The sequence below is a fragment of the Hipposideros armiger genome, unplaced genomic scaffold (assembly GCF_001890085.2).
Source record: "Hipposideros armiger isolate ML-2016 unplaced genomic scaffold, ASM189008v1 scaffold_283, whole genome shotgun sequence".
In the NCBI taxonomy this organism is placed as follows: Eukaryota; Metazoa; Chordata; class Mammalia; order Chiroptera; family Hipposideridae; genus Hipposideros; species Hipposideros armiger.
In genome coordinates, this window is record NW_017731633.1 from 1,156,899 (window position 1) to 1,177,429 (window position 20,531).

Below are 20,531 nucleotides of genomic sequence, written 5' to 3' on the forward strand. Positions count from 1 at the left end.
AGATCTACTCTCAGCAACTTTCAAGTGTGCAATATAGAATACAGTACCATTAACTGTAGTCACCATGCTGTACATCATATCCCCAGAACTTACCCATTTTCTAATTGGAAGTTTGTATTCTTTGACCAACGTCTCCCCATTTACCCCACACCTCCAACCCCTGGCAACCGCTGTTCCACTCTTCAGTTCTCAGTTTGACATTTTTAGATTCCACATGTAAGCGAGATCAAACAATTTGTCTTTCTCTGTCTGCTTTATTTCAGTTAGCATAAGGCCCTCCAGGTTCATCCACGTTATTGGTTATTGCAAATGATAGTATTTCCTTTTAATGGCTGAAGAATATATATGTATATTATGTATATATTATAATCTCACATCTTTCTCCATCCCTCAGTGGACACTTAGGTTGTTTCCATGTCTTAGCTATTGTAAAAAATGCTGCAGTGAACATGGAGTGAAGATATCTCTTAAGGATCCTGATTTCATTTCCTTTGGATAAATACCCAGATGTGGGACTGCTGGATCATGTGGTAGTTTTAATTTTAATTGTTTGAGGAACCTCCATACTATGTTTTTCGTAGTGGCTGCATCATTTTACATTGCCACCAACAGTGCACAACAGTTTCTTTTTTCCACACCCTCACCAACACTTGTTATTTCCTGTCTTTTTTATAACCATTCTACAGGTGTGAGGTGGTATCTCATTGTGGTTTTGATTTTCATTTCCCTGATGATTGATGATTGCATGAGTCTAGAAGTACAATGAGGATCTGATTAGGCTAGAAAAGTGGCAGCATCCCAGGCAGAGGGCACAGCCCAAAGGCCCACAGGTGGGAAACAGCTTTGGGGGAACTGTAGTGAGCTGAATAGTGGGCCCCAAAAATATATGTCTGCATCCTCACCACTGGAACCTATGACATCTGGAAAAACAGTCTTTTCAGATGTAATTCAGTTAAGGATCTTGAGATAAGATCATCCTGGGTTATCCAAGTGGGACCTAAATCTAATGACAAGTGTCCTTACAAGAGGCAGAAGGGGAGAAGACACAGAAGAGGACAAAGCCACGTGAAGACAGAGGCAGAGGTGGAAATCAGTGTCTAGCCTGCTCCCCTTCACTGGAGGTTGGAGGTGGAAGGTCCCACAAGTTAGGATATCCTGTGTCTCAAAGCCCCAATCCCTCTAATCACGTGTTTCGTCTTTCTTGCCTGACCAGCCCGCCATCCTGAGTCACCTCATTAGCATAAGCTGAGGTGAGGTCAGGGGGCCCCTCATCATGAATAACAAAGACACTCCTATCCCTTAACTGGGAAACTCTGAGGACTAGAGGTTGTCTCCAGGAACCAGAGACAAAGACCAGACACATTCTCTTTTATACTACAATATTGAAGGAAAAAGGCCAGTATCCATTTGTTCATTCATATAACAAATATTGATTGAGCACCTGCTCTGGGCCAAGCACAGTTTTAGGTGCTAGAGATCCAGCAGGATAAACAGACACCCACCGTGGTCCTCTTGGAGTTGACGTCCCAATGGGGACAACTGACAATGAAGAAGGTAAATAAAGTGCTTGGTATGTCAGAAGGTGATAAGTGACAAGGGGGAGACCGGAGCTGGAGCGCCATTTGAAAAAGGGTGGTCGGGGAAGGCTTTGCCCCTGTGTGTGAGCAAAGCCCTGAATGGGATGGGGGCGGGGGTGAGCCCTGTGGGCATCTGGAGGGGAGGGCATTCAGGCTAAAGGAACAGCGGTGCAAAGGCCCTGGGGGCCGGAGTGTGCCTGTCCCAGGCACAGCGAGGAGGCCAGGACAGAGAAGGAACCCGGCTAGATTTTTCAGGTCTGTGTGGACTACAGTGAGGACTTGATCTTTTAATCTGAATGTGGTGGGAGACAGGGGAGGGTTTGGAGCAGAGGCGGGTTGTGAGCTGACTTACATCTTCACAAGCTCCCTCTGGCTAGATATGGATAATAGACTGAGGGTGTGGGCATGGTGACGATCGAGGCAGGGAGCCAGGTGAGGAGGTCGCTGTGATACTCAGGTGGGAGAGAATGGTGACAGACCCCGGTTGATGGCAAGCGGAGGTGTTGAGAACTGATCGGAATCTGGACACATTTTGATGGTCAGCCAACAAATTTGCTGATGGACTGGACTCTCTGTGGGCAGTGAGAGGCAGAGTCACAAGTCCATGCCAAGGCTTGGGGGTTCAGGGCGAAGATGAAGGGCTCAGGGTGACCTCCTTGCCACATGTGCATTGGTTCTAGTTGGAGACAGGTCCGGGTTCGAGCCCCAGGTACCTATTCAGTGTGTGTCCTACTCCGGGAACTTACCCAACTTCAGCCCTCCAGGGTGAGGCACTCTCCGCGGCGTGAGCCGCTACCTATCACCACCAGGTGGCGCCCCTGGATTCAACCAGATCCACCCCAACTCATTTATTTATCTCCCCCCAAAATTTCCTTTCACTTTCGATCTCTGGCTGTCACCCAGCCTGGCCCTTTCCACACCCAGCTGGGGCAAGCCTGGTGCGGGAGGAGAAATGAACTCGGGTCCCCCAGGGGCGGGGCCGGGGTCCCCCTCCTGGGGCTGAGGGAGGAGGGGTGGGAGTCGGGTTCCTGGGTCCTTGCCTGGGGAGCGTTCCGGGGACAGGACGTCAGGGTTCTTAGAAGAGGAGATGCGAGGTTTTCACCGTAACTGGGGCATATGCAGGAAGCCCGAGGGAGAAAGAGGCAGAAACTTTGCCACATCAAGGGGCCAAGGGAGGGGTGGGGAGGTTAAGGGGCGGGCGAGGAAGGGACTGGGGTGTGGGTGTCCAAGACTCGCTTTTCTGTCCCTTGCAAGATCTGGCCACAGGCATGAGGGGCCCCCGGCCGAGATGATAGTGCTGCTGCCAGCCTGGAACCCAACTGTGCGTATACTTGGGGGGCAAGGTAGGGGAAAGGCAGGGCAGTGTCATGATGGGCAGAGCAGAGAAGCGAGATGCAGAGAAGTGGGGAGATGGACAGGGGTAGGAGCGGTGGGTAGAGGTGGAGGGAGACAGGTGGGGGGAGATGAACTGAAGTTGAGGGAGATTGACAGAAGTGGGGGAGATGGGCAGAGGTGGGAGGAGATGACAGGTATTGAGGGAAGAAACAGGGAGGTGGGTACAAATGGGGGAGATGGGACCCCAATGGGAGAGATGAGCACAGAAGGGCAGAGGGGTAGACAGAGAAGATTCCAGGCAGAGGTGAGGAAAGACAGATCAATGGGCCAAGTTGGGAGATGGGGACAGAGAGAGACATGGGGCAAAGGAGACTGGATGGCATTGGACAGAAGCAGAGAGAAAAACAGGGACAGAGGGTTAGAGGTGAGCAGTCGGAAGCAGATAGAGAAAGGGACTGAGAGTCGAAGAAATGGACTGAGCCTTGGGAAAGGAGAAAGGGACTGAGAGTCGAAGAAATGGACTGAGCCTTGGGAAAGGAGAAAGGGGAAAGAAAGAGGGGGGGAGCTTGGATGAGGGGTGTGTGGAGCCAATAGAGGGCTCCCCGCCCCCAGACCTCCCTGCTGCTGTTGCTGCTGCTCAGCCCCTGCCTCCGTGGGACGCCCGACTGCTCCTTCCCCCACAGCCCCATCTCCTCCACCTTCCCTGACACCATCCGCAAGCTGGTGAGTGGGCTCCACCCTCTCCTGCGGCCCCTTTCAGAGGTTCTGTCGCTGGGTCTCAGTTCTCCCTGTCTGGGTCTTGGTCTCTGTGGCTCCCTATCCCCTAGTCCCCTGGGTCTCCATAGTTCTGTTTCCTCCTGTCTTCAGCCCCGCCTAACCCCGTTTTCTCCCACAGTCTGACTACCTGCTTCAAGATTACCCAGTCACCGTTGCCTCCAACCTGCAGGATGTGAGTCATAGATGGGAGGGGCCTGGGATGGAGGTGGGGAAGAGGCTCAAGATACTTTACCTCTCAGGGGTCCAGGCTACTTGGCCAACCTGGTCCCCTCCTCTGGACCCAGGAGCCCCTGCCCCCAGCCCCTCCTCCCTCAGACTCAGGAGTTGGGGCCCCAGCCCTCTCCTCCCTCAGGCCCCCAGCCCCTACTCCCAGCCCCCCAGAGCTTGGGCTGTCTCTCCTCAGGATGAGCTCTGTGGGGCCTTCTGGCGCCTAGTCCTGGCCCAGCGCTGGATGGGACGGCTCAAGACTGTGGCTGGGTCCCAGATGGAAAACCTGCTGGAGGCTGTCAACACCGAGATACACTTTGTCACCTTATGTGCCTTCCAGGTCAGCCCTGAACTTGGGGGACAAGTGAGGGGAGCGAGATGCCTTCCTAGGGAATGGGAAGTGAAGCTCACCTCGGCCTTACTGGAGATTTCTTTTGACCGGAGCAACTCAAGGGAGGTGGAGCTGGAACCCCAGCCCCACTGGGGGCCCCATTCCTGGGGAATAATACTTCCCTAGGCACCAGAGGATGGTGAGGGGTCTGGGCCCAAAGCACCAATCCTGATGTATTTCTCAGGCCCTGTTGCTAAGGGGTTCTCTCCCCTAGCAACCAGGAGAAGAAGGGAATCTAAATGCCCTCTGGACCCAGGTCTTTCTGGGCCCTGTTGCTGGGCATTGCTAAGGATGCTTCCCTAGCAACCAGGGGGATCAGGGGTCCAAACTCTCCCTCTGAGACCCAGGCCTCACTGGGTCCTGTTGCTGGGCATTGCCGAGCAGGGAAGGCCCTTGGCCTGAGGAGATGATGGGGGTGATGCTGTGGTGACATCTCCCTCCCCTGCCCCCAGCCCCTCCCCAGCTGTCTTCGCTTCGTCCAGACCAACATCTCCCACCTCCTGCAGGACACCTCCAAGCAGCTGTTGGCCTTGAAGCCCTGGATCACCCACCGGAATTTCTCCGGGTGCCTGGAGCTGCAGTGTCAGCCGGGTAAAGGCTCCCAGTCCCCCAGCCCCTCAACCCAACCCTTCCTCTCACAGCCTCACAGCTCGTCACACCCTCCACTCAGGGCATCCCAGACCCTATTTGCTCCCATGGGCTGTGTGACTGGGCATTTCCCCCCAAGTTCATTCCCCTTTCCAGGCCTCAGTTTACCCATTTCTGAAAAGGGACAATAACCCCTCTAAGATGACCCTGTGTCATAGAAATATAAGGAGAGCCACATGTTTAAATGTACATTTTCTAGTAGCCATTTTTAAAAAGTTAGAAAGAAAAACTCACTCTAAGTAGATTTTTCTCAATTTCTCCCTGCATTTCCAGTGATTTTCTCACTTATATTTGGCTTTGTCATTTGTATTTACATTTATGGCTATACATTTACTCAGCCAAGGTTTTTTTGTTTGTTTTTTAATTGGGGAACAGCATGTTGTTCCAGGACCCATCAGCTCCAAATCAAGTAGTTGTTTCAATCTAGTTGTGGAGGGCGTGGGGATCGACCCAGCAACCTTGGTGTTATGAGCACTGCGCTCTAACCAATTGAGCTAATTGGCTGCCCCCTCAGCAAGGTTTATTATCTATCTCCTGGTGTCTGGCATTGGAGACGAGACACAGCATGGAAAAAGACCAAATTTATGCACATGTGGGGCAGACATGCTAATCAGGAGACAGACAATAAACCTGGAAACAATCAAATAAACAGGAAAATAACTAAGTTTAATGAGCCCTATACAGACAATTTAAAATGAGGTGATAGAATAACAGCCTGAGGTGGGTGGTTGGAAAGTCACTGAAAGTTGGAAACAAGGGAACAGCCAGTGCAAAGGCCCTGAGGCAGAAACCTGCCTACAGTGAGGAGGCCTGTGTAGCTGGAGCCAGCAAAGAGGAGAGAGTGAGAGATGCGAGTACAGAGGGAATGAAGGGGGCCAGATGGTGTGAGGCTTTGTAGGCCAACAGAGCTTCAAACATTGTATCTTTTATTGTTTATTATTTATTTATTCACTCAAATATGTAATTTATGTAAAATTAAACTCATAATATGATTTAATGAGCACTAAGCAGTGGGTTCTGGCAATAAATAAGACAGATAAGGGTCTTGTCACCGACATGCAGCTCACAGACTAGTAAGGGATGAAGAAGAATAAACAAATCCATATATAAGCACTAGAAACATTTGTTGAGTTATAAAATATGTAACCTTCCTATGTGCTGGACACTGTTCCAAGCTCTTTCTGTATATGTGCTCATTTAATTTTTGTGACAACCTTATGAGGTGTGTATAATGATGGTCCCCATTTTACAGATCAGGAAACAGGCACAGAGAGGCCAGCAGTCTGCCCGAGGTCACACAGCCAGCACTAGGCAGGCTTTTCTTTCCTTCCCTGGCCTCTCCCTTCTCCTTGGTCACCCGGCCTCCCCTCTCCCCCCAGATTCCTCCACCCTGCTGCCCCCAAGAAGTCCCTGGGCCTTGGGGGCCACAGCCCTGCCAGCCCCTCAGGCCCCTATGCTGCTCCTTGTGCTGTTGCTGCCCACGGCCCTCCTGTTGCTGGCTGCTGCCTGGTGCCTGCACTGGCGAAGGAGGAGGCGGAGGATGCTTCACCCTGGAGAGCCGGTGAGCCAGCAGGGTGGGCAGAGAGGGTGGGGTGGGTTGAGGGAGTGGCCAGAGGCCTCAGTCACCCAACAATAGCTGACCTTGTAAGGGCTGCAGGTGCCTTCTGCCTGCAGTCCCCAGGATCCCCTGTGGCTGGTGGAGCACTGACTCGTCTCAGTGAGTTTTTACTGAACTGAGGACCCTGAACTTTGTGTGTGTGTGTGTGTGTGTGTGTGTGTGTGTGTGTGTATCCCTTAATAATTTCTGGGGGGGAGGAGTCAGCCCTGGATGTGGGAAGACCCCTCTAGAGCCACGATGGGGACAGACTGGAAGAGAGACTGGAGACCAAAGAGGAGGTGGGGNCTGCAGGTGCCTTCTGCCTGCAGTCCCCAGGATCCCCTGTGGCTGGTGGAGCACTGACTCGTCTCAGTGAGTTTTTACTGAACTGAGGACCCTGATCTGTGTGTGTGTGTGTGTGTGTGTGTGTGTGTGTGTGTGTGTGTGTGTGTGTGTGTGTGTAGGGCTGTGAGCCAGGTTGGGGGGAGGAGTCAGCCCTGGATGTGGGAAGACCCCTCTAGAGCCACGATGGGGACAGACTGGAAGAGAGACTGGAGACCAAAGAGGAGGTGGGGAGAGGGTCCAGGAAGAGAGGACAAGGGCTGGGCCAGGCTGGGACTTTCTCCATAGGGATGGAGAAGAGGGGATGGTGAGTGAGAGGTCAGGGATCAGGAGGGACAGACAGGGTTGGAGACTGACAGGCTGGGGGATAGTGGCACAGACAACCCTGGCTCTGGCCCAGTGACTGGGTGGAAAGTGGGGAACCTGGGGGAGGAAGGAGATTGGGGAAAGACTGCGTGGGGACCTGTGGGTGTGAGGGATCCCAGGGGAAATATTTAGATGCAGGAGTCTGCAAGCCAGGGGAGAGTGGCCTCCTGGAGCAGGTAGAGGGACTCCTTCCCCTCCTTCGCAAAACCCTCCAGGTGTGAAAAAGCTCAGGGTGTTTCAGCCTGGGACAGGTGTGCGTGGGGATTTGAAACATGCCACAGAAAAATCTGGGCCTCAAAGGCCAGGCAAGGAAGCTGGGGCTTCCTGCCCAGGGTAGCAGCCACATGGGAGGTGTGTGATGGAGGAAAGATCCTGGGAACAGATGTGAGGGCAGGAGGCAGGCAGATCAGGATGAACAAAGGAAGAGGGGCTCCAGTGGATTCCTGATGGGCCCAGAGAGATCTAGCAAGAAACATTTTGCAGTAACCACTTGCATGTGTAGTGCCTCAGTGACACAGGCCTTGTGCTGAGGCTTTCCGCAAATTCACTCCTGTAACTGAGAAGCTGGTGCCATTATTATCGCTGTTTCATAGACTCTGAAATCAAGGCACAGAGAGGTAAATAATTTGCCCAAAGTCACACAGTTTGTGAGTGACAAGCCAACATTTGACTCTGGGCTGTCTGGTTCTGGCATCTGTGCCTTTCGTTCTTCTGCCTCAGTTTCTTTTTTTGTACAAAAGACTAATGACAGTCCTACCATAGAATTGTCCAGAGGTTAAGTGAAGTGACACATGAGCAACGCTGTCCAACAGAAATAGAACACAAGCCACACATGTAATTTTAAATTTTCTAAATGGCCACATTTAAAAAAAAAAGTAAAAAGAAACAGGTTACGTTAAAGAATATACAGAGGGTGCCCCCCAAAAATGTATACACATTTTAAGAAAGGAAAAAACTATTAAAATTGTAATACTCAATATAGACTGATAATAAAAGATGAATACAAGTCATATGCATACATTTTTTTGCCCCCCCATGTTTTATTTCACCTTGTGTATCCAAAATGTTGCTGTTTCAACATGTAATCAGTATTTTTAAAAATTATTAAAATAGTTTACATTCTTTTTTCCATACCAAGTCTTCAGAATCCAGTGTGTATGCTACCGTCACAGCACATATCAACTCAGAGGCTAAATTATTATCAGAAATACTGGATATGTACTCAGATTTCATGGACTTTACAGTCGCAAAAAGATTCACCTGCCAGTTGTTTGAAACAACTTTTACAATAACTGAATCAAGGATCAGTTTCTAAATTTAATGATTTTTCAACACTTGTTTCTGAACAGTAATTTTTATTACAATTTTTTTTTTAAGTAATACATGGAGAAGTTTTCCTCCTACCCCTGTCCCTGTGCTTTTCACACTCCCTATAACTACCCTATTAAAGTTAAAATTGGGTAAAATTAAAAACTCAGGTGCACTGGCCACATTTGGAGGGCTCAAATGTTTACGTGGCTGGGATCATGGCTATGTTGGAGAGCACAGATCTAGAAGTTTCCATTATTGCAGAGTTCTCTTGGACAGCGAGGCCCTAACACAGCGATCCCTGGCTGTGCACTGCTGGTTGTTTTCAGCAGGGAGCGTGTACAGAGACCTGAGCTTCATGCTTCCCTCTCCTCTGTCCATGGATCTTCAATCTGCCCAGTGAGACTGACACATCTATCATCCCATTTTACAGAGGCGGACACTGAGGCCCAGAGAGAGGAGTCACCTGCCAGAAGACACAGAGCCGGGACTTGGAGGAAGTCAGCTAGAGACTGGTCCCTTCCTGGACAGCACTGCCCCTGTCACTCTCTCCCCAGGATGGAGGCAACGCCAGCACCCAGCGCCGGCCCCAGCCCCACCTGCCTCCCTCTGTACAAAGCCCTTGCCCCCAGGAAGTTGTATATAAATCCTTTTCCACCTGCTCTAACCAAGCCTGTCTGTGGATGGGACAGGGTGTGGATGGGGCAGTCGGTGTTGGCATTTTCGTTTTTCAGTTAATGCAATGTTTCATTCAAAACCTGTTTTCTGAGGTCACATTGGGCCCTGGGCCAGTGCCAGGCAATTCAGGCCCCCCAGACTAGTCAGAACCAACCTAGCCCTCTCAGGGCTTCTGGTCAATGGGAGAGAAGACATGGGACAAAGAGAGTCACAAGTACAGGATGATACGCGCTCTGATGGTGGTAGCAGTGGGAACCTGGAGGAAGCACCTGACCCAGGCTGCGCCACCTGCATGCTGTCGTACACCCTGCTGTCGCTTGAAAGGGGTAACAGCGCTTCACCTCGCAAACGCGGCGGGCAGTTTGCGCGAGAGATTAGCCGCCCCTCAAAAATATGGCGGCTGAGGCCGAACAGCCCCTCCCTAGCAGAGTCGCCTTCCACACCACGTGATTCCTTGCCCCACACTATCATGGCGGCCGAGGACCGTTGGGAACGGTTTCCGGATTGGATAATCAGAAGACCCGCCTTCTAATGAAAGGGGTTCTGCACAAACGCAAGACATCCTGGCCAATGAAACGGCGGAAAGCTACTCACGTACCCGTGTTGCGTCACTTCCTCCGCCCCTGTTTCAAAGGATAAGAAACCCTGCGCGAAGATTTCCTTCTTTTCCAGGCGGCTGCCGAAGATGGCGGAGGGGCAGGTGCGCGCTGCGCGCGGGCCGGTGCGGCGTGGGGCCGGGTGGGATCCAGACCAGAACAGGGATGGACCCTTTTTATCCTCGTACGTGTGTAGTGAAGCTTAAGCTCGATAGTTGAGCAAAACGGGGAGCTTTTGGGCTAAGAGAACTCTGTGTCGGGGAAACAGTAAATACTGGGACTGTCTTTATCCCCAGAGCTGGGAAAATGCGGCGTCGTTCCTTCCCGAGGGGTGACGATGGGGGCTTTCAGCACAGGCAGAGTTACTTTAAAACTAGGCCTCGTTTACCTTGATCTGGGCTTTGGCCGGATTGGACCGGTGTATCCCCAGCGATGGGGAAGCACGTGGAAGGTGGCAGAGAAGCCGAGGATTGGCCAAAATGAGGGTACTTGAACCCTACTCAAGGCGGTCTTGCTTTAATATCTCATGAAACTGCTAATCAGGGTTCCTTTGTAGCTCTGGGTTATTTGGTACGAAATCTTGCGCAGTGGGCTGAGAGAGCTCTTGGCCTCTACGGGGTTTTAAGGAATGACTCGCTTTTCCCTTTGCTTTTAATGAATTATTTGAAAACTTGTTGCTGGAAGCAGAGGACTAATAAATGCTCCACAGCCCTGAGACATTTTTTGGCCTTAACTACTTGGGGTCCCTCAAGGCAGCAGAAGCTTATTTTTCTCTTGGTGCTCTGGGTTCTTGTGTAACATACATGAAGGTGGGGATGGCTTTGTAAAAGGGGTCCATGTGTGTTTTCATGTAATGGGTTTGTGGTCGATGAAGGAAAACCAAGTGGAAGTGGTAGAGTTCCCTGCATTTACTGTGTGCCTGGCACAGTTTGCGTTATATTTTCTGTAATTGATTTATCACAATGTTCCTGAGGCAGATATTGTTATCCTCATCTTCCAGGCAAGGAAGCATGGAGAGCTGCAGATTTTTGGCCAAAGTCACATTGTCAGGAAGTCTGGCTTTAAATTCTGTACATTTCTGCCTTTCAACAATCACAACGTATTATAACCAGCACTTGATAAAGTGGGGACTTTTGAAGAAGAAGCTATAATCTGGGCTTAAAAATTCCTGCCCTGCAAGCAGCTGAGATGTGAGAGGAGTTCTTTGGTGTCTTATCCTGTTCACTGAAATCCTGAGTTAAGCATTTGCTTTTTTGTTGGCCTCATTTGTAAAGTGAGCCTTGGGTCCTAGTTCCCGTGTCTGATACCTGGATAGGTGGCACCTTGTGGGATAAGGTGAAAGTTGAACAAGTTGAAAGCAATGGTTGCTTGGAGTGGGGAGTCAGAAAGCTAAGGGTGCCTCTAAGCCCTTTCCTCCTGTCTTCAACAGGTCCTGGTGCTCGATGGCCGAGGCCATCTCCTGGGCCGCCTGGCGGCCATCGTGGCCAAGCAGGTACTGCTGGGTAAGTTCCCTCTGTCTGCAGCTCCCCCAGACGTAAGTACCGACCTGAGGTCAGTGATGAGCAACAATCACCATCTTTCGTTTGAGTCTCACGACCATGAGATCAACCCCATGCACCGCTCTGAGACCTGCCAGCCATTCCCCTGGCGTAGGGGGCAGTGGGATTAAATTTTTTTTTTCCTGTTGGACTAACATTTAAGCATGAATCCAGCTCTGCCAATTACTGCCCTGTGGCTTGGGGCAAGAGTCTCCCATGAGGAATTGGTTTTCTTGAGTATTGTCAGTTCCTTACAAGGGAGGATCCTCCTTTCCAGGTCCTCAGCAGTAACTGGGCAGGTGGGTGGTGGTCAGATGTAGGTAGAGCCCTCGGTGGTTTTCTGACCTTTGTCCTCCATGGTTGCCTTACATTCCTCTTCCTCTAGGCCGGAAGGTGGTGGTCGTGCGCTGTGAGGGCATCAACATTTCTGGCAATTTCTACAGAAACAAGTGTAAGTTAGAGCAGGGGAGAAGGGCTGAAGAGGGTAGACCTATGAGGTGCTCAGTCTTCTCCATAGGCTCTGAAATCTATCCCACCAATGGTTGGAGATGATAGTTTGGATTCCAAAATACGCCTTTGGGAGTGTGGATGTGTGTGTGTGTGTGTGTTGGAAGAAGCTAGCATTTGCCTGGGGAATGAGGCCTTGTGTTTTCCTCTTTATCAGTGAAGTACCTGGCCTTTCTCCGCAAGCGGATGAATACCAACCCATCCCGAGGCCCCTACCACTTCCGAGCTCCCAGCCGCATCTTTTGGCGGACTGTGCGAGGTGAGCTGGGCCTAAGGATTTCAGATGGTGATGGGGTGGATGGCCAGTGATGAGGACTTCTCCCACTCTTGTTCGAGTTTCCCAACCATGAGATGACTCCACATGCACTACCATCTGAGGCCACCTATTTGGCTGGTTTTGTGGGGGTCCTAATGAGCTCCACTCAGCTGCTATCCCTCCACCCACAGGCATGCTGCCCCACAAGACCAAGCGGGGCCAGGCTGCACTGGACCGCCTCAAGGTGTTCGATGGTATCCCACCACCCTATGACAAGGTGAGCTAGACAAGTCACATACACACATAGTATCCATGTGTCCGATGGTGTCCGTGATGATCCACGGTTACCTACATTGTTTGATCCTCATGAGAACAGCACTAGCTGAGACGCCTGCCCCAGCCAGCCTTCTTTCCTGTCTGTCCCTCATGCCAGGTCCCTAAGTCCCTCTCCTTCCCTAACAGAAAAAACGAATGGTGGTTCCCGCTGCCCTCAAGGTTGTGCGTCTCAAGCCTACACGGAAGGTGAGTCCTAGGTTACGCTGAGTGTGCTAACTTGGGGATCTCGGGCCCACTGAGGGATGACTTGAGGGGGTCCCCGAGACTGGCAGATGATGGCTTATTCTCACGATGGTCTGCGGATGCCACTGTGGGCAGTGCCGATAATGCCAATGGCTTAGCTGATGCCAGGAAGATCATGGACCCTTACAGGGGGTGGATGTGTCTGATGTAAATTTGCTGAGAAAGTTGGATAGTTAAATTCCCAGGACCCTCTAAGCCCATCTCTCATGGCCACCCTTGCCCCAGTCCCAGGTCCATTTACAATTTCATTCCTTCCCCCATTCCCTAGTTTGCTTACCTAGGGCGCCTGGCTCATGAGGTTGGCTGGAAGTACCAGGCAGTTACAGCCACTCTGGAAGAAAAGAGGAAGGAGAAGGCCAAGATCCATTACCGGAAAAAAAAACAGCTCATGGTGAGATCATGGGGATGGATGAGGGAGCACCACACTCCTGGGCAGGGCTTGGCAAGTGATATCTTTTAATGCAGTGGTCTTTGTTTGCCCCCAGAGGGCTCTGCCTAAAGCCCAGCCTGGAGTGTGGGTAGCGTGATCCGGTCCCTGGGATGAGGGTGGTTCCAAGCAGCAGCCACTGACCACCACCTGTTCTAACCCCACAGAGGCTACGGAAACAGGCTGAAAAGAATGTGGAGAAGAAAATTGACAGATACACAGAGGTCCTCAAGACCCATGGACTCCTGGTCTGAGCCCAATAAAATTGACTGTTAATTCCTCATGCTTGGCCTTGCCTGCCCTTCCTCCATCGCCGCCCTTGGATGTGGGTGACCCCCAGGGGATGCCTTCCAGGGGCCACAGGCAGCCTCGGCTTTAGAAAGCTGGGAACACCTTTAGAAAGGGTCCTTAGTTACCACTGTTTTTAAAAAAGGCCTGTTAAAAAGTTCTAATGGCTCTAAGAGCTGTGCAGGAATAATTTGCCTGTGACCTTGTTCATAAGAGTATTAGGAAATATGACAGCTGGAACAGCCAGTTCATTTTTAAGTAATTAATTGCAAGTGAGCTGGAAAGCACAAATTTAAACTTCCCACATGATCAGATACTATGCTATACTCTGCAGCTGTTAGGATGTGAGAGAACACTTGGAGGCCTGGTGTTGTACAAGGGTACTTAACAGGCAACTAAGGAGTTATGGGTACTGATTGCCCTTCCCTACTGTACCTTGTGATCAGAAACGAATAAATTATTTTTAAAGAAATTTGGCGTCTTTGCAGTGTGTGTTTGCTGTGGAGACAGGCCCAGGGGAGTCAGGAAAAAGGACTTAAAAAACAACTGGCTGTGCTGGAGTCTTTCCACGCATAAGGGAGTACATGTTGGTTTATAACCTGTCATTCACAGAGAATTAAATTTTGTAAAAATTGGCCTACCAATGAGTTTCTTTAAGTCTGTAATTTGTATTTCTCAAATCACCCTGGCCTGTGGTCCCTGGTACTCCTCAGCTGCCAGCATTTTAAAGCCATGTCCCCATTTGGGACAGGCCATTCCAGTTTTCTGACCCCGCCAGGGGCCTGTACGTTGTGTAAAGCTTGGGCAGGAAGCACTTTGCAAGTGGCAGGCACTAGGAGGAATATATCATAAGTTCATAAAGCCTTTTAAAGACAAACTGCATGTTACAACTGCCAGGGTGAATTCCCCACAAGGATAAATTTAGCAGGTAACCTTCAGAATTTTTTTTAAGATTTTTTAAAGTTTTTATTGAGGAATTGAGGGAAGGGGAACAGACAAGTTTCTGTGGTTTTGTTCAGTCGCCGACTTGGATGGCCGCTCACGCTGGCTGCTGGCTACATACAGTAGCCCATGGCAACCCACTGCCACGGGCTGCAGCCTACGCCGTCACCGGCTACTCATGGCAGGGTTGAGCTGTTCAGCATCTTAGCTGTGGAGGGCAGTGTCACTGGCCCTCATGTTGTATCCGAACCGGGGTCCTCTGGCATCCCAAGCCAGTTCTTAACCATCGCACCACTCGGCCGGCCCCAGAATTACTCTTGATCAATCACCACTATCAGCCTGTGCCCATTTAAAGATCTACCTTGGAAAGGAAGCTATAAATTGTTGCTGCCTCTGGGGTTGGCGAGCGATATTTAGAAATAATTTTATAATTTAGAAGTTCAATATTCAAATGTCTGACAGCACGAAGGAAGCTAGTTGAGGGAGCGTAAGACATTCTACCATAGTTTGGGGACAAATTATAATTTACACACCATGCCATTTTATCATGCTTACTCTTGCTAAAATATCCAAGATTCCAGGGGCTTAGGTTTTCTCGGAATCATTTAACAAATTGATGTTCCTACCCTTCCTGGGGCTCCTGCTCACCAGAGGAGCTGCCTCCAGAAGCAACCAAAGACAGCTTAATTCTGAAGTTGAGCAAAACAGCATGTTAAATCAGCCCAATTGTATAATCCCGTGGAAAGAACAATCACTTAAAAAGATAAATCGGGCTTCATAAAAATGTAGAACTTGTCACCAAAAGACACCATTTATGAAGATGAAGACAAGCCACAGACCGGGAGAAAATATTTGCAAATTATTTCACTTTTGAAGAACTTGTATTTCAAATATCTGAAACACTTCTTAAAACTCAATAACAAGGAGACAAATCAAGTAAAACAGACAAATATTTGAATAGCCATATCACCAAACAAGATACACAAATGGCCAATAGGCACATGAGAAGATACTCAACATCATACAACATTAGAGAATGCAAACAAAATCTCTGGGTGGACGCTTAACCCTTCACGTAGGACAAATACAGGGAATCGCAGCCTTGGCAAGCAGAAGGAACATTTTCAAAGTTCCAGTTCCATCTTTCCCAACTGCCCACCACCAAAGCACCCTCCAAGGGCACATGGGCGTACCTATCTCACCAAGAGGACAGCTATAAGGAAGGGTCTTGTTTTAATAGGCATTTCCGAGCCCACTGAGAAGGATGAATGTGTCCAAGTCTACTACCATTTGCATTTCTGCTGGGAAATGTCTGAAATCTGGTATAGGCAGGGAAATATTCTCTTTAGAAGTAATAACTATAGTTGGCTGAAGTTTATTATGGGACACCAAGGCGATTCACAATGCAGGTAAAAAAAAATGTGGTGTGTTGTGACCAGCCATGTATAAAATGGAATACAAATGAAAAAGAAAAATAAGTGTTGCAGGATGGAAAGGAAAGAGTTAAAAGAACGGGAAATGAAGGCAGGGAGGAAGACAAAGAGACAAGGGGAGAGGAGAAATGTGTTCTATTACAATGTATAATGTTACTTCCTATTGTGGGTTGTGATCAAAAACGTTGAAAAAGCTAAGGACCTAAGTAAACATCTCCAAATTGCCCCCACCCCTTCTTTACTTTTCCCTTATCATCAAAATCTCACCAGCTACTCTGAACAATTTGCAAAATATTGAGCATTTTAAAAACCAGAGAGGAAATCACACCTAATCCCACCACCTGGAGATGTAAACCACTGGGGCATGCGTTTTCTTCCAGGCTTTTTTCTAAATAACTTTTATACATAGGTTAGCACACAGTGTAGATGACAGCTGTGAGTCCTGCCTTTTTTTTTTTTTAACTATAATAAATCCTTTCCAAGTCGTTCAAAAACCCCAGAAATTACCTTTTTTTTTTTCTTCAAGAAGTAAATTATAAAGCTAGTTAAGTACTGGGGGGAAGACACAGATGGTTCTAAAACAAAATGACAAGTGCCTCCCTGTTAATGCTATCCCCACAGGGACAACTATTATTAAAAATGCATCATTCAAAATTCACAAAGCAAATAACACTTAGGAAAAAAATCACAAAGCTATTAAAGTGTTTAAGAAATTTAAATAAACTTTCAAGTGACTTATTGTAAATCTGTAGCATTTGTATTTCACATATTCTGCAACGCCCACCGCGGTAGATGTTAGTCCCATGTTACTATTTAACCATAAATCTAATAAAACTTAAAAATTCGTCAGGGGCTACCGTGTTGGACAAACCAGATAAAAAACACTGCCATCGCAACGGAAAGTTCTACTGGACCAGCGCCGTTACAGGCAAAATCAGCAGAAAGGCTTTTTTTCACTAATCCATTGTCTGGGGATGAAGTGTGACACAAAAAATAACAACTTTCATTAAACTTCAAAAAGCTCATGGGCAGCACCCGCTCCTCACAAACCCACGCATGCTAAAATCTTCCGCATGCTAAAATGCCCACCCCGCAGAAAGAGGCCCACCACCCCATTGGGTTTGAACCCTGCACGTACACAGCACGCGGTTCCCAAAGCCCATACTATCACACCCCGCAGAAACACGACAGCCCCCTATAACTCTCGCGATAACGTAGCGGGGCTCAAGTCTGGCCACGCCTTCTCAACATGAACTAGTGCGCCGAGTACAAGGATGGCTGGACTATCGCGAGACAGTGTGCGCCGCTTACCGCCCCTGCCTGTCGCCATCATGGCGGCGTCGGTGCAGTCTCCCAATCGCCTGCTTGGTTAGGGCCATCCGTCAATCACAGTCTCGCCTCAAATCGTGCTCCCGCCTCCTTTCGTCACTTCCTCTCTAGGCCCTGCGCAGTCCATAAGGAAACCTGGAGGCTTTCTTTTTCTCAGGCTCCCGCGAACATGGCGGACATTCAGGTTTGTGCTCGAGGCGGTCGCCGTGGTTGTGGGGCCCTCCTGGGGCCTCAGGGTCTTGCCCTTGAAAGTGCCCCAGTTTGGGGGTTAATTCTGAGCACCCTCGATTTCCTGTGGATTAACTCGGGCAGGGAACGCGTGTCTGCGTTAATCTAGATTAGCGCCTCCTAACTCCTGGGGATCCGCACTTGGGTTTAATCGAGGCTCAAGTGTTTCAGGACTTGCTTAAATTCAAGGTTTACGGGGTGGTTTTCTGGAGGCTTTGGGTCTTAGAGTTAATCCTGTGATTACTGAGTCCTAAGGGTTAATCCAGGGAGCCCGTTGTTTGGGTATTAATTTTGAAATCGTACTTATTAGATAGGGAATGAATCCTGGGTGGATGTCGTTGTGTCTTGGAGAATAACCCGTGCTGAAAGGTGTGTTTGGGGAGTTTGAGGGATGACTCCATATCTCCCGGTTTTAAGGGGTGAATTCTGCAGGCAGTGGGAAGCGTTTTAAAGCATAAACGCTAAAGTGACCCGAGTTAAGAGTTGAATCTGAATTAGAGGTAAATTTGGGGTAACAGTGTTTTGGGAGGTAATTCTGGGGCAGCGTTTGTGGAGTGAATGCTGGAGAGGGTGGGGGTTTCTGGGAAGGTTTCCAGGCCTGATTGCTCCTTGCTCTAGCGTTACCAACTCACCAGTTTCCTCCTCATCTCTGTAGACTGAGCGTGCGTACCAGAAGCAGCCGACCATCTTTCAAAATAAGAAGAGGGTCTTGCTTGGAGAAACTGGCAAAGAGAAGCTTCCGCGGTACTACAAGAACATTGGTCTGGGCTTCAAGACGCCCAAGGAGGTATGAGGACCCTCAGAAAAAAGAAAGCCCTGTTTTCCCTGCATGTGTGCCCAAGCTCAGTTTCCCCACCCACATGTGAGTGACTGTTCCCAGGGCTGCTGGGAGTTGTAGTTTGTCCCTGGGGCCACACCCCGTGTTTTTCTCAGTAACTATCAGTTGAAGCCTCATTCCCTTCCCTTCCTTATCCCTGTAGGCCATTGAGGGCACCTACATTGACAAGAAATGCCCCTTTACCGGTAATGTCTCCATCCGAGGGCGCATCCTATCTGGTGAGTGAGGCTCTGGGAGCTTGGGTTCAGATTCCTGGATCTGAGAGGGGACGGGCTGGGAACACTCAGACTTCTGGTTCCAGGGGGCACTGGCAGAGATGTCTGTTTTCACAGTGGTCTTCAGATATCTGCTATAGGCACTGCTGAGCAAGCCACTTGGCACAGCTGGTGCCAGAAGCAGGGCTTCTTGGGACCTCTGCTCTGCAGCTCCGGATTACCAGCTTTCCCTCTCCCAGGGGGCCTGACTCAATCTGTCCCCTCTCAGGCGTAGTGACCAAGATGAAGATGCAGAGGACCATTGTCATCCGCCGAGACTACCTCCACTATATCCGAAAGTACAACCGCTTTGAGAAGCGTCACAAGAACATGTCTGTGCACCTGTCCCCCTGCTTCAGGTAAGCGTGGTGGGCCCCCAGGTAGCCCCGGCCAGCCACTCTTCCAGGCAGAGAGGAGGGAGGGGTTGGGCTGCACTCAAATCAGTGACATACAAGACCTGACATGGATGTTAAGAGACCACCTAGGCTGCCTGTGGAGGTAGTAAACTGTTGGGAGGGCAGGGGGAGTGAGGAGGGTGCTGTTAAGGGAGCAAACCATTGTCAGGAATCTCCAGTTCTTTGTAAAATGAAAATGATGGTTGGAGATCTGCCCTAAGAGGATCCTGGAAGGGTTAGGGCATCCTCCGTACAGCATTGAACTTGGTGCTTTGCACATAGCTTGTATTCAATAAATAATGGTGGGTTGGGGGGCAGCTGGGACTAGAAACAGGAGCTTGGTTGGAGTTTGGTAGAACCAAAGCTGAGAGGCCTCAGCCTGGTGACTATGAAGGGAAGGCTCCCCAGGGGCCTGGTTGGAGCAGCCTCGTGCTGCCGTCCCCCATATAACTAGCCACTCTTTCCTTCCACAGAGATGTCCAGATCGGTGACATTGTCACAGTGGGTGAATGCCGACCCCTGAGCAAGACTGTGCGCTTCAACGTGCTCAAGGTCACCAAGGCTGCAGGCACCAAGAAGCAATTCCAGAAGTTCTGAAACTGGATACTTCCCCACTCCACTGAACAAAATAAAGTTATTTTCTCAGTCATGGGCCTGGCTGTCAGTATCTGCCATTACTAGAGGGAGGGCTTGTCCTTGGAATTGAGTAAGGTTGATAAGAAATAGAGTTCTTTTTCATCCTCTGGGGGCTGAGGATGGGAAGGGGCCAAGTCCTGCCTCCTGCCCTCATCTCTGGGTGAAGACAACATATAGTAAAGATGTTGCACCTATCTGTCTCCTTTTGGTCCTTGTCACTTTCTACCTGGCCTTGAGCTGCTGCCTCCCCCCACCGCACCCCACCCCCAGTCTCTGGGGAGGAAGTGAATGAGGGTGGAGGCTCCTGGGTTCTTGGGCACTCTAGCCTCACAGGAGAGGAAGCAGCCACCCTCTGGGCCTTGCTGGGGTTGGGGTGGGGGGGAGGTTGGATGGGCTTGAGGACCTCACAGCTCCCTCGCTCTGAACTACAAAGGTCTTGACCTTAACCTGACCTTCCTTTTCTCCTGACAGCAGAGTTGGGGAGTGAGACCGGGGGTCTCCTTCCTGTGAATCCCCTGCTTCCCTCACCCCCAAGTGAGCACCATGCTTATTTGCAGATGAGCAAACTCACCTGAGGACAAGTTCTTTGCTTGGAGTCACAGCTAGTCCAGGTCTCAGATTCTGGAAATTTCTTTTGCCTGAAAATCTAAGTAAGGAAATTGGCCTTGAGGGCAAGTTATATTATGAGGCCAGGCTGGAATGCATCTCAGCAGTACAGGGTCACAGACTGCTCAAAGATGGGTAGGAAGCCCCTGGACGTGGGACTGATGGAGGGGCAGACAAGGTGGGGAGCCTTGGGTGAGGAGAGAAATTGGAGATGGGGAGAAATGGGAACAGAATCAGGCAAATTTAGGAAAAGATTTCTGACGGCCAGACATGACCTTGGAAAAAAGGGAGAGATGGGAAGGGGTTTGACAATTGGTAACAGCTTAAGGCATTCTGTTAGCAGCAGAGGAAAATGGGGAAGAGAGATTGGACAGACAGCTGAGCTGGATGCAGAACAGACAGACCTCAAGTGGGGGCAGAATCAGATTTTAGAAACATACAGACCGACCTTGG

General features: G+C 49.8%; 3 protein-coding genes across 7 annotated transcripts; all 3 read left to right on the forward strand.

Moving 5' to 3' along the window:
- Positions 1-1,181: 1,181 nt before the first annotated feature.
- Positions 1,182-9,215, forward strand: FLT3LG (fms related receptor tyrosine kinase 3 ligand). 5 transcript variants are annotated; one of them, XM_019658362.1, is made up of 8 exons: positions 1,182-1,554; positions 2,832-2,898; positions 3,525-3,635; positions 3,808-3,861; positions 4,093-4,236; positions 4,740-4,878; positions 6,315-6,496; positions 8,982-9,215. In XM_019658362.1, exons 2-8 carry the CDS (start codon positions 2,866-2,868, stop codon positions 9,192-9,194), a joined length of 876 nt encoding a protein of 291 aa, XP_019513907.1. In that variant the 5' UTR covers positions 1,182-1,554; positions 2,832-2,865; the 3' UTR covers positions 9,195-9,215. The 5 variants fall into 5 exon arrangements, with proteins under 5 accessions (XP_019513907.1, XP_019513908.1, XP_019513905.1 ...); XM_019658363.1 differs by lacking the exon at positions 1,182-1,554 and adding an exon at positions 1,964-2,515 and having other exon boundaries at positions 4,794-4,878; XM_019658360.1 differs by lacking the exon at positions 1,182-1,554 and adding an exon at positions 1,965-2,515.
- A 625-nt stretch (positions 9,216-9,840) lies between these two features.
- On the forward strand, positions 9,841-13,889 carry RPL13A (ribosomal protein L13a). The gene is made up of 8 exons (XM_019658364.1): positions 9,841-9,926; positions 11,252-11,324; positions 11,746-11,811; positions 12,025-12,126; positions 12,315-12,400; positions 12,586-12,645; positions 12,971-13,093; positions 13,297-13,889. The coding sequence occupies exons 1-8, from the start codon at positions 9,912-9,914 to the stop codon at positions 13,381-13,383; spliced, it is 612 nt and encodes a 203-aa protein (XP_019513909.1). The 5' UTR covers positions 9,841-9,911; the 3' UTR covers positions 13,384-13,889.
- Positions 13,890-17,194: 3,305 nt separating this feature from the next.
- RPS11 (ribosomal protein S11) lies at positions 17,195-19,487 on the forward strand. Its single transcript, XM_019658124.1, has 5 exons — positions 17,195-17,305; positions 18,005-18,136; positions 18,330-18,405; positions 18,671-18,800; positions 19,310-19,487. The coding sequence occupies exons 1-5, from the start codon at positions 17,291-17,293 to the stop codon at positions 19,431-19,433; spliced, it is 477 nt and encodes a 158-aa protein (XP_019513669.1). The 5' UTR covers positions 17,195-17,290; the 3' UTR covers positions 19,434-19,487.
- Positions 19,488-20,531: the final 1,044 nt, after the last annotated feature.